Here is a 13,040-nt window from a genome sequence, read left to right as displayed (position 1 = left end):
GTACCAGGGCCCAGTTGTGATTGCAACCCCTGCACCTATTGTAGTTACACCCCTGTGTGTCCAACATCTGGGTCCTCCAGTGATCAGTGATTTGTGGACAAACAAGGATGTATTCCATTTCCCTACAAGAGAAAATAAGCATTACATAGCGACCAGTCAAACCAGTATTAATGCTAGACAGGTTCTTAGTACAAGAACTGCTTTTTCTAACCCCTTTCTCAAGAAAAGAGAATTCTGTAGAATGTCCCTCCCCATTAACTCTGAATAATAGTGTATATGAATACTAGACAACCCCTTTAACACCTTCATGTATGTCATCAGCCATGTTTCAGCCTTTGTGAGCCCACATGTTTTCCCCACACACAAGAGCCTCTAACAGCTGCGGATGGATCAGAGATCCACCTGCAGCTGTTAACCAGTTAAATTATGCTGTCAATAATTGACAGCAGCATTTAATATGGCAGACAGGTGGCATATCATTGATCCCACACAACTTGTCTTGATACATTGGATTGGTCTTGATAGCCATTGGTCTGCTGAAGATCCTCATGTTTTTTCACTACTTAAATTAAAAAAAAAAAAAAAAAGCCATACATGCTTGGTATCTGCGTACTCGTACTGACCTGGGGAATCATAAAACTTTAAATGTTTTGGTATATATTTATTTAATATTTTTAAAATATGGGTTTTTTTAAACTATAACACCTCGAGCCCTAGGACCCAGAACAACGACACGAGGGGCCGGTCAAGCAGTACTTGGTGCTGAAAGCATGTGTGTTTGAGTCTGTTTTCTCCCTGTCTATTTTAAGACTCCCCTTAGTCAGGAGAATAGAAGCCACTGGCTGCTCCCGTTGCTGCAATGACACCAGTCTCTCCAGGGAGATCAGGGGAGAATTGATCTTGGGGAACCCATCAGCACCCCACTGAAGAAGTGACCACAGAAGAATGGAAACTTTGTCCCTTTCTGAGGTCGATGGGGCTTCTGAAGTCTCCTTCTGTCTGGAGGAGGATGTCTCTCCAGAAACTGTTCTCAACAGCGAAGAAGCCGAGGATCTCACACAAAGGTACGCTGTCGTAGCCCCCAAAAAATCAGCCTGGATGTGGCGAGCACTACAGCTGTTAGAGCCGCACAGGGGTCTTCCTATAATCCCTTAACATACGATTGCCTGAGAGTGATCTGTGTTACTCCACAGCTTGTCCCATCTGTGCAAAGGTTTTTTTTTTCTATTTAAAGATGCATCAGAAATGACAGCTGGGGAATATTTGCTTGAGCCCCTCCCCTGTCGTTCTGGAAGACGGTCACATAATGATCCTATGCTGTCATGTGTGATGTGCCAGTTGTGTGTAATGCCTACTGATGAGATTTTGTTGATATAATTTACGCTATGTACATATCCGGCATTGTGTCACACTTATATATTTGACCTTTCAGCTTCTTCTGCTCAGATCTATCTAATTAATATATTTCTATCTCTTTCATATATTGCTGTCTATTTAATCATATACTGATATTCTGTAAATTAAAAAAAAAACTGCATACATTATTAAATACATTTTAGACCTGATGGGGGAGGTTTAAGGGCTGTGAAAATCCATATCAGAATGTCTGTATAATCCTCAACGTTTCCCTAGTCCAATTCACAAAAAAATAAATCAATAAATAAAATGCATATTTTGGTTCCAGGACTATAAAGTTATTCTAACATGGATTTCAAACTAAACCCATCAGTCTCATCAGGTCTAAGAGATCCATTTAATTGTGTATGCAGGTTTTGCTAAATCTGCTGACAGATCTGCTTTTAAACGAGTTTCATGAACAGTTTGTGAAGTTTTCCAAGGTTAATATAATTTTTAAAGAATGTAATTAGATATGAGAGGTTCTAGTTTATTCCTACCACTACATATAATATTGTCTGCCATTATAAGGTGCTCGAATGTTCATCATGGGGCTTATTGACTGATAAACCATAGGCCAGAGTCTCATCTGTTAAAATCCGTCTGAATATGATTATCACACTGATCAGAGTTTGATCAGAGTGTCATCACAGTGTGATCCAAATTTTCTAGGATGAGGAGAAGATAGAAAAAAAAAATTCCAACTTCTTCATTCTGTCAGATGTCATCATAGTGCAGTATGATTTTTTTCCATGATCTCATTGACTTGCATGGCCACATGCGATCCGAATAGTGGATGCAAATCATGCTTGGTGCAATTTTATCATTGGACAGACTCAGTCGGAGGAAAAAATAGGACATGTAACACCCCAGGTAACCGATTGTTACAGTGGCATTGCTTTCCTCACAGGGAGAGTGATGCTACGCTTGGAAGTGAGGATGGATCCCTTTTATCAGGTATTCAGCACATACAACACTGTTCTGACTCCAGGCCAGAAGGGGAAGCTCTGAACCTGATTTCAGGGGAGCTTCCTTAGATAGCATATATTCTGGCCTGGGGAGCAGTTAGTGAGTCTTGTGGAGGGAGAGCCAGAGAGAGGAGTCTCACAGAGAGAGTGGAAGCAGATGGAGAGAGTCTGAGAGGAATGCTGGGGCCGTGCAGCCACGTGAGGTGCTGCAGCTCCTGGAAAGAACGATAACAGAGCAGTCTGTAGGAGACTGAGAGGGGAAGTGGAGCGCAGGAGAGTAAAGAGCTGGAGGGAACCTACGACTCAGCTTCCTCCACGCTGAAGCGCAGAATTACGGTAGCTGGAAGACTGAGGTGTGGGGATAACTTCATGTCCCACGGCAGAAACAGGCGGACAGCTGGACTTCAAGTCACCTCTCCACCATTAACACTCGAAGACACAGTAGCAGATAGAGCCTGGCATCATCTGAGAGACCCTGTAAAAAGGCTCGAGTTACCTGTCATGTGTGGGTTGTGTCCTACCTAAAGGGGACAGAGAGAACGTGAGGACCTTGTGTGAGGCTTAAGGCAGCAAGGGACTACAACGCAATGCTAGAAGGCTTCCAACCCCACCTGGCTAGGGGGATTCCAGATTCGCTTCCAAGCCGGCCGGACTATACCAGTACCTGTGATCCAGTACCCTGGACTGCGGTTGCCTGAACTCTACAGTAAAGAGGTAAAGAGACTGCAACTTGTGTCCTCTGTTTCTTTCTACACCATCTACCATCTGTCCCTACTACATCGGGAGCCCTGGGTACCCAGCTTCACCAGTGGGAAGCCATACCATCCCAGATGCCATAACATCACCCCAGTGGACCCCTTTAAGCAGCGTCGGTCATCCCTGACTGAATACCACAGGTGGCATCACGAACATTTATTATTTTACAAACCCCTTTAAAGACTTTTTCCTTAACATGGGCGCCCAGGGCCATGGACCTGGTCGCCGCCGCCGCGACAGATCTCTTTAAGTACCGGACCCGGTACCGAGTACCCCATGGCCCTGGCGGGCGTTCCAGACGTGCCCCATAGAATAATATTGGTCTCAGTGCGATCTGAGGCTTTGTCGGATCGCACTCGGACAGAAAATACGATCGTCTGCACGAGCCCTTACTATCACACGACCTCTAAACATTTACTCTAGTTTTATTGACATCTGCACAAAGAATGAAGCAAATGATCAATGCCATAAAATTAATCTAAAATGAATATATTACAAAAACCACTCTGATAGTTTTTTGTAATGTGCCTTCTGCCCGTGTGTCCATCACAGAAACAGGAACAAATTTTCATCCGCTAGAAGAAAATATTGAACAGCTGAGATCTTAAATATCAAAGAAAGATTAATGAATACTTAAAAATATATATATGGGAAAACGGTAAACTTTTTAGTTTTACAAAGAATAGCATTTACTTGCTGGAAACGGAAACCCCCTTTAAATTAGTAAATTCTTAGTAACATGAGTGCATAGAAGAAAAATCTTAAACTTTGTCCAGGGAACGGCTGTTGCTATCAGTTTTGTGGATTTTGGCAGCTTTAGATCCTGTCTATTTTCATCCATCTCCATGGCCCCAAAGGCACAGTCAGATGGCCGTATAAATCAGACTGAGATTGGACCACAATGCTGGGACTGGCCGGCGGCTCTCCCGGCCCGCTCGTGACAGCTGCATAGAAATATATGAAGCTGTCATACTAGGGTTGGAAGAGCTGCCGGCCAGTCCCTGCATTGTCTGATCTTGGTTTATACGACCATCTGACTGCATCATAATTGACGCACTAATACAAGATTTGGTAATGACTTATTCAGATGTCCATATTTTGCATATGAGTGCTAGCCATGTTTGTGATGGCTACCTATAATAGTAAATAGGAACATTCCCATGCCCATAACTTTTTGAGGATCAAGCGGTCCATGCCAAATTGCAGGGACATGTGATATATTGATATGAGTGTTGAATAAAAATTGTCAGATTCAGTACAAATCTATGGGTCTGTGAAAAAAATCAGACAGCACTCGGATACCTTGCCAGTGCTGTCCATTTTTCACTGACTTCAAGATTGGAGAAGATCGAGAAACTTTTTTGGTTTGTTTCTCATCCCACAAAAGCTGATGAAACTCTAACTAAACTCTAATGTTCAAAAATGACACTGACCAAACTCTGCTGAAATTCTTATAAAAAAAAGAAATACTGATGAAACTTGGACTGATTTTCTTCTACGAGAAAATCTCTGACATCTGAATGAGTCGTGCATTAAAGACTTATCTTTATATACATGCATTGCCTCAGATCAATATATCTATTTATGCATTTCCCCTTGTAGCTTCAATGTGTTTTGCTTCCTCCCTTCCTCCATGTTATTGCATTATCGAATTTGTTGATCGCCCCCAGAAATGGTGGTTTGATCATCACTGTCCTAAAGTTTCCTAATAACTTTGTTCCAGTTTTAAGGAATCTGTAAACACTGATGAAGTGAAACCCAAGCTCCAATGTCTAATGTCAAATCCAGCCTTCTCTATGGTCACAGTTCAGTGTGAAGACAGTGGGATACACTGGGAGACCAGCTCAAGTCGATGTTCCACACCATGGGCATCAGAAGCCAGCACCACCTCGGATGTCTACAGCATGGAAAGTTCTTCTGCTGGAACGCCACCTGGCAAAGTTATCTTCATCATGGATGAGGGAAAGCTACGGAGAAAAAGAGTTAGACCATCAACATCAGCAAAGTTTGCTCGGCAGTCATCACATCATAAAAAAAGCACTGAAAATCCCAAGGCATCTGCTGATAATATGGGGGAATCTTTTAAGCAAGCCCTTGAAAAAGCCAAACGTCATTTGTCCACGCATACAGAAGAATCTGGCAATGCTGATAGTTCTACAAAGGATACTGAAGACTATGCAGGAGAAAACCTTGAACCAGGAAAGAACTCAAATTCAGAAAATAAAGCACCAGATGAAAAAGCAGAACCTTTTGCAGCTGAAACCTCCAGTATCTTACCAGACAAAGTGGCTGAAGAACCATCTTCTGCAGCTCCAGGTAAGTAAAGGACAACACTGTCTGTCTTCAAAACTTGATTTTCCAATATCATCTATTAATATCTGTTAGAGAAACAGATGAACATAATGTCTCCTTTAAATACCATGGTAAATGACCTGTCAAAACAGTAGGCCACTGTCTTGTCTTATCTCATTAATCAAGTGGTGAAGTAAACAGTTCAGCCTTTCTCATCAAAAACTGCAAATTGGGTGTCAGACCAAGTAAGGCTTCATTTTTCATATTTTCTTGCAACGTCGGACTAATAGCCTGTCCCTTCCATATGCGGCTGACTTCCCAAGCTAAGCCAAATAAATAACCTGTTATGTTATCAGAGCAAAATGGCGATAAACCAAGAAATAATGCAATTATTATAGTCATTCATTTATCCTGCTTTTGAAAAAGAGCTTTAATCAGAATTTGTCGGAACTTGTTCCAGTATTGCAAAGTTCAAATATGCTGATTATACTATGTAAAGTTCTCATACTTTGGCTTTCCTGTAATCTCATATTTGGGTTCTGAAGCTGTTTTGTTTCTCAAAAAAATTAAAAGGGAAATTGTGAAATGTTTTTGGCTTTCAAACCACCACCAGCCTGTTTTCCAGGATGGTAACAGGTTGACAATGATATCCTTTTATATTTAGGCTGATGCAGTGTTACCTAGAAAAGTACTTTGAAAATATCAGGCAATATATTCTAATGTCCTGAAAGAAGTAATTGGGGTGGAGCCATTCCTCAAAGGAGCCACTCCGGTTAGTCACTCTCCATGCTTGATTGGTGTCCGATAGGCTGGGTACATCACCAAAAGCCACCAACAGTGGCATCCAAGATGTGCATAAACGCGCTGGCGTGCAAAGGAAAACAAGACCAGTATTCTGTGCTGCACCAGATGCTGCAGCAATTGACTTGTAATGATGTCTTGACCTGTGGGATGTCAGTTAAGCCTGAAGAAGGAACAGCCAGTTTGACTCTTCAATGGAGCAGCTCCATTTCCATGACTCATTACTAGATAGGGTCCTCGATTTTCTGCCTAAGGGAAATACACATTAAATCTACATTATGTCTTCTGAACTTGATAATTACTCCATATCACTTATAAGTTCTTAGGGTATCCAGCTATTTCAATTGATTAATTGCTATGCAGATAAAAGTCCTTAACTTGAACTTAAGTGGAATTGATATGCATGGTGGTACAAAATGGAGTAAGGCTCCCATAAGAATACCATTTAGCAGATATTAATAAGACAAAGACAACATAAAAGCAACTTGGTGTTTTTATGGAATCCAGACGTGTAAGAAATCTGCTCAATAATGGTGCCATTTATATTTATACTTACACATTGTTCATTACTAATTTGTCTTCTAGAGCCTGCCAAAATGTCTAAGCAGTCTGAATTAGACAATCCCTGTGGAGATTCAACCTTGTGCCCAACAAAGAATATACCGGAAAAGCAATCGGTGACAAAGACAGTGACGCAACCTCCACTGAAAAAAAACACAAATACCACGAAACCAAAGTTACGTGTCCCACAATCTTTAGCTGAAAGTAAAACTGAAATTATATCAATTAAGCATGATATTGACATCTACCCACCATTTGTCCTTGTAGAATTAAGCAGTGTTTTAGAACACATAAATAAATTATGTAATCCCGAAATAGTTGCTGCAGAAGAGATCACAATTGAATCTCCTAACACAGAATCAAACGTGTTTAGTATAGTTTCAGATGGGTCAGAAATATTAAATATCTTGGCCCCGGATCTAATATCTACTGTAGACCAGGAGGCAAGCAAAGAGATGGAAGATAAACTAGAGTACTTGGAGGAAAACCCCTTACTCATACCCAAACTGCCCTGTACAGAAGATGTGTCATCACCTTATTCTTATGAGGAACCTGCCCAAAATGGTAGTGGGTCAGTAGAAGATCAGAATAATGTCCCTGAAAATATACAAAATGGGCAAATGGATAAAGCTGGTAATGATATAGATTACTTTGAAAAATTTACTTTAGTTGATAGCAAGGTCCCCGTTGAACCTTCCTTTAAAAGTCAAGATCCTGAAGCAATAATAGTCAAAGAAGGACAACATGGTCCTTCCATTAAAAGTGAAACTTCCATTGACGATGACTATCAACTTTTGCAAAGCTTGGATGAATCATTCTATGGCGTATCTTTGGATGATGATGCCATCTTATTACAAAAAGAGGCTACTAATCCAGAAAAGTCTATCCCAGATAAAGACTCCAAAAAAAATGTAAAGGACGTGAAAACAAATGAAGTATCCTTATTTAGTTCCGAAGAAGGAGTTTTGACCAAGTCATTCTTTTTCCCAACTTCTTACCCAGTGAACCACGAGCTTCTAGAAGAACCACCTGCTTTAGCTTTTCTTTACTCAGATCTTTATGAACAAGCCAGAGGATGTAAAGCCAAGGAGGAACATGACGGATCAGATGCAGAAAGTACTAGTTCTGCACAGACTTTCCACAGCAGAATTTCAGATGACGATGGTACAGGAATATATTTTGAAAAATTTAACCTCAAGGATGAGATCCCAGCGGGAGGTGAAAAATCAGATGAAGATGATTTCTACAGCGATGACGGAAGTGAGGAGGAACAGTACTTGAGTTATGAAGCTTTGTCGCAAGGGTCACTTGGTGATAAAGATACGAGCCAGAATGAAATAATCCTTGAAGACAATAAATCATCCTCACCTGCTCTGAAAAAATCACTTGATGATAAGCAAAAAATAAAGAAGGAAAATCAGTATGAAACTAAGGAAATTAAATCGGCGCAAAATGACGAGGTTCGGTTGGATGACCAATCTGATTTGGCAAATAATACATATGAAGAACCAACAACAGATAAAAAACTTGTATCATTGCCAGCAGAAGGGAAAAGTCTACAAGATGAGGAAAATGCTGAGGACTTAGATTATGTAATTGTGTCTACAGATGATCTTGAAGATGATGACATTTCCTTAAAGGAAATAGCCTTTGAAGATCAAGAATCTTTAGGCCATGGTAGTGATTTGTTTCTGGATGCGGTACAAGCCACAGCTGAACATGAAGAATCTGGTTTTGAAGTGGTGGACCACGAAAGGAAATCAGAAGAAATATTAGAAACACCCTTATCTGATGAAAAAAGGGCTCAGATTGATACTTATTGCAATACATGCAAAATTCCAATAATTGCCATTGATAAGGTCTTCGGTGACCACAAAGACCATGATGTCACAGCATTAAACACCACAGTGGATGAAATGACGGTAAATGTTTTATCTATTTACACCATAATTGTGAAAAAATTTATTTGTTTGGTATGCACAATGGGCAGATCTACTTAGCTAAATATATTTGGACTCCTTTTTACTAAAGAACTATCCTACATGCCTAGCTCCACATTTATGTGCTTTACATAATTTCTGCACCTCCCTTGGGAAGTTTATTATGGCTCTCAAGGTCTTTGCTTGCTGTCTTTTAATAGAAAAAACTGTTCTGGTCATGTAAAGAACAAGCAGGAGCACAGCCAAATGTTCACATGTCCTTTATGAAAGTCCGATTGCTTGTTCCCTTTTAGGAAAATAAAAACGGAGTAAGTGATCTGTTGCCTCAGTTATCAAAAGAGAAGGAGAGGGGCCATATTTCCGGTAATTATTATAGGATCCATTTGGTGTCCATGGATGCAGAACGTTTTAATCCATAGTTAGAATCAGAACCCAGATGTACCCCATAATAATGAATTGGACCCTTTAGATTCTGTTTACATAACTGATGCAACGGATTAATTATTCCATTTTTCTGATCCTAAAATGGAACAAACAAACCTAACGTCTGAATGCTTGTGTGAACAAATCATTACAAAAAACATCTTTTATAAATGTATCTGGTGTACAGCATACAAGGACAGATTTTTTTATCCATTGGGAATAAGCATCACATTGATTGACTGCAAACAGGCAGCTTGCAATCTTTAGCTAATTAATATAGAATAATACCAAGAGGGGGATAGTCAGTAAATAACAGACACTTCCCAAAAAAATAGGAAATCCCAAAAGCAATGGAAGCAGATACAGCCAAATAGATAACGATAACTTTTATTAGGAATTAATCCTACATGATAAAAAAAGTTAAACCAGATACACACACATCTAGTTTATACCTTTTATTGTTAGATTTTCTTTTTGTATGTATTTTTATTCACTTACTTTTACTTCACTGTGTATGGTATATATACTGTATATATTCTAACTGCACATTTTTTTTATTACATTCTTCTATCTTTTATTTTTTTTTATATTTTTAATTTTTCATCTGGTTATCACTTGGCTACCTTTCATTGTTTATATTTATATTGTGATCATTTTCATTTTCTTTTTATGTATTCATATTTTTTCCTCTCCATGTTTTCCTTCTTCTCCTTTATCAGTATTTTACTCTCTTTGTATATATTTTTACATATTGTTTCTCTCTTTTCATATATTTTTAAAACTTTTCTATATAGCACTTTTTCATGCTCACCACTCATGCTTGACACCTTATTTCTCCCTATTCTTTTTGTGCCTCACACTACCTCACTTTGCACTGGATTTATATGTATTATTTTTTTTACACATTTATATTGGTATACGATATTTTAAAATATATGCTTGTTCTTTATTTCTCTTATTTTGATTTTTTTTTTTTAGTTTCCATTAAATCAATTTATTTATTTATTTTTTTTCTCATATCCCAACTCTAAAAACTTTGTTTCTACATGGATATGTATATTTAGGGCAAATATATACAGGAGGGGATATTGAGATTCTTTATTGCTTTGATGTTTCTATGTGGCATTGCCGTTCCAGCAGCAGTTTTTTTGCATTAGCACTTCACATTTATCTAGCAATGTCACTTTCTCTCATGCTTCCTGGTTTTTTTCATATACACATACTTTCTCTTATGCCTTTGACATTATTTTGATACATGGATATGTACATTTAGGACAAATATTTACAGTGGGTGATATTGAGATTTTTTATTGGTTTGATGCTTTCATATAGCACTGCCATTTCAGCTCCAGTTTTTTGCTCGAGCATTTTACATTTATCTAGCACAGTCTGTTTAATTCATGTTTCTTCTTTCTTACATATACTTGTTGATATGCCTTTGACATTATTATATCACCATTTTTATTTTTTCCCACTTCCCTCTTATTCCTTTTCCTTTCTTCTTTTTCATTATTCATCTTATTATGTTTCACATCAGACTATACATTGCTTGGTCCTTTTATTCAGTTGGTATCCGCCTTACTTTCTATTCTAATGGTATTTTTACTGATTGTGTTCCAAACATGCGATGCGCGCTTTCTTTGGCTGGCCAGCGCACGATTGCCATGGCCACACTTCCTTTGATGTCACACTTCCATCCCTCCTTCCTGATACTTCAGCGGTGTTTGGGGACCTGTGTCTTTGGATGCTGAACCTGTTGCTTCACATGACTCTGCTGTCGGAATCACCTTTTCCACTGCCATAATCTATGATTCGTGAGTCCTCATATCAAAAGAACTCTGTGTGTCCCCTATTTACACCCCTGGAAGACACTAATATGAAACGCGCGTTGGGGTACTCTTTTTCACCTTTTCCAGGTAGTTCAAATTTTTACAATTAATTGATCATGTGACTCCTCTCTGCGCATATTTATTGGTGATATATATTGTGCATTACCCACTATGGGATATTATTGATTAATTCTGTGGTGCCCTTGTCTATGTTATTCAATAGCCTCAGTATGATTCGTAGTCTTGAGTCATGTACGTTCTATTAGGACTACGTCTTTTTTTACTTTGTCCTACTTATCTGTGTTCTGGATAGGTGGGGTCTCTATATCACATTTCTCTCCACCCTTTTTTTAAACTTTTTTATCATGTTAGATTAATTCCCAATAAAGGTTGTCATTATTTCATTGGCTCTAATGAATGTACAATATATATTGGAAAAAGTGTATTCCAATTATAACTCTTAATGTAATTTTGCTCTATTTTATGTTGCTTATAGAACACTAACATATACTAAAGCTCTGTACAGAAACTGTCACCATTCACAATAGTCCCAGCCATACACACAAACCAAAACCAATTCAATAGAAATGCAAACTCATGCATAAGAGGGGAAAATATACAAAAAGGGGACACTACTACTAGACACCCCTTATCAATGCCTCCAAGTAAAAAAAAAAATGAATACTTACCTCCTGGACTAATGCCACTGCTCTTTTCTCAACCCGTGTCCCTTGCTAGTTTTGTGACAGATAATGGCCACTGATTGGCTGCAGCATTACATTTTGCCCAAGTGGAAGAAACACAGTTCTTCCACTTAGACAAAACTGTGAAGACTATAGCCAACCAGCACCCACTGATTGGCTGCAGTGGTCACAAGAAATTGTTTGTCATAAGACCAGCAGGGAATACAGAGCTGAGATTAAAGTAGCGTCATCAGTCCAGGAGGTAAGTAATAATTTTTTTTTGCTCCTGGGGTCATTGGTGGGAGTAGTCCAGTAATGGACAACCCTTTGAAAGTCACATTGAAATCCAGGACCCCAGTGCTGCAAGGCAATAATGCTAACTACTGAGCAATGATATTACTTACAATAGGTCCCAGAGTAAAATGATCCTATTGTTTTCATTTTGATATCATCCTTTATTTATAAATGTTTCATAGATTAGACGGAGGAACTGTGATAATGTGAGTTATAGTCACCCATGTTCTGGTGGGAAGTAGTAACAGCTTTACTGGAAATGACAGACTGACATAAGAGAAAAGTAACTATAAGCTAATGTTCATTAATTCTAGAGAATGTGCAAGTCTTTCCATTGTCTCAGCCTGTAACGTGGACATTTTCTTCTCTTTAATAATATCTTCTTTGTGCTGCCCAGTACATGATAGAAGCTGTAAATTATAACTACATCAGTTCACAAAGGGCCTCCGTGGTTATGCTTGAAGCTAGCCAATTCACTTATCAGGGTCTAGGCTCGCTGGTTTTCACCCTCTCACCCCTTTAAAAGAGATTTGACCTTTGCTACAGGGGCCATCAGCTTGCGTATGGAGAGGAGCTCCTGATTGGTGGAGGTGCCAAACAGTCAGAAACAGAGTCAGGGACAAAGACAGAATTGGATCCAAGAACATGGTCATCAATCAATATCCAGGGATTAATTAGGAAAATGGTTGGGATGATGGCTAGGTCAGAACTCGGAATTAGAAATCCAGAAGGACTCCAGGACAGTATGGGGAAAAGATGCAATTTTTTAAAATTTGTTTTTCAAAAAGGCAAAGGATTAAAGAGATGTAAATAGGGTGTGGGGAGCACCCAATTAATGCTGAGTCCATGCATTGATTGGAACTTTCTGTAAACTTCGTAGTGTGGAACTTGTGCCATCTGGAAGAAGAAATCGGCACTGGAATGGGAGCAATTGAGTTTTTGATGTAAAGCATAGATGAGAAGTTCACTTGATATAAGCATAGCTAAACTTCGCAGATATTCTTGATATTGTCTTAAAGGGAACTTAACAGCTGAAACATGGTGACAAATCTATGGGAAGCATGTATCAGACACTGGCTGTGTAAGCTACAGGTGGTG

The 13,040-nt window shown here is 39.1% G+C and overlaps 1 protein-coding gene across 1 annotated transcript in view; it reads left to right on the top strand.

Moving 5' to 3' along the window:
* The first annotated feature begins 501 nt into the window (after positions 1-501).
* Positions 502-13,040, top strand: part of CMYA5 (cardiomyopathy associated 5) — a 127,792-nt gene continuing 115,253 nt past the window's right edge. Inside the window, exons 1-3 of the mRNA XM_077286798.1 lie at positions 502-1,064; positions 4,843-5,435; positions 6,798-8,695. Coding sequence (XP_077142913.1) covers positions 946-1,064; positions 4,843-5,435; positions 6,798-8,695 — 2,610 coding nt within the window. The 5' untranslated portion in view covers positions 502-945. The remainder of the gene's footprint in view (positions 1,065-4,842; positions 5,436-6,797; positions 8,696-13,040) is intronic.

Source organism: Ranitomeya variabilis, chromosome 1 (assembly GCF_051348905.1).
Source record: "Ranitomeya variabilis isolate aRanVar5 chromosome 1, aRanVar5.hap1, whole genome shotgun sequence".
Classification (NCBI taxonomy): Eukaryota; Metazoa; Chordata; class Amphibia; order Anura; family Dendrobatidae; genus Ranitomeya; species Ranitomeya variabilis.
The sequence above is the reverse complement of the archived record's forward strand: the minus strand, read 5'-3'. Positions and strand labels throughout refer to the sequence as shown.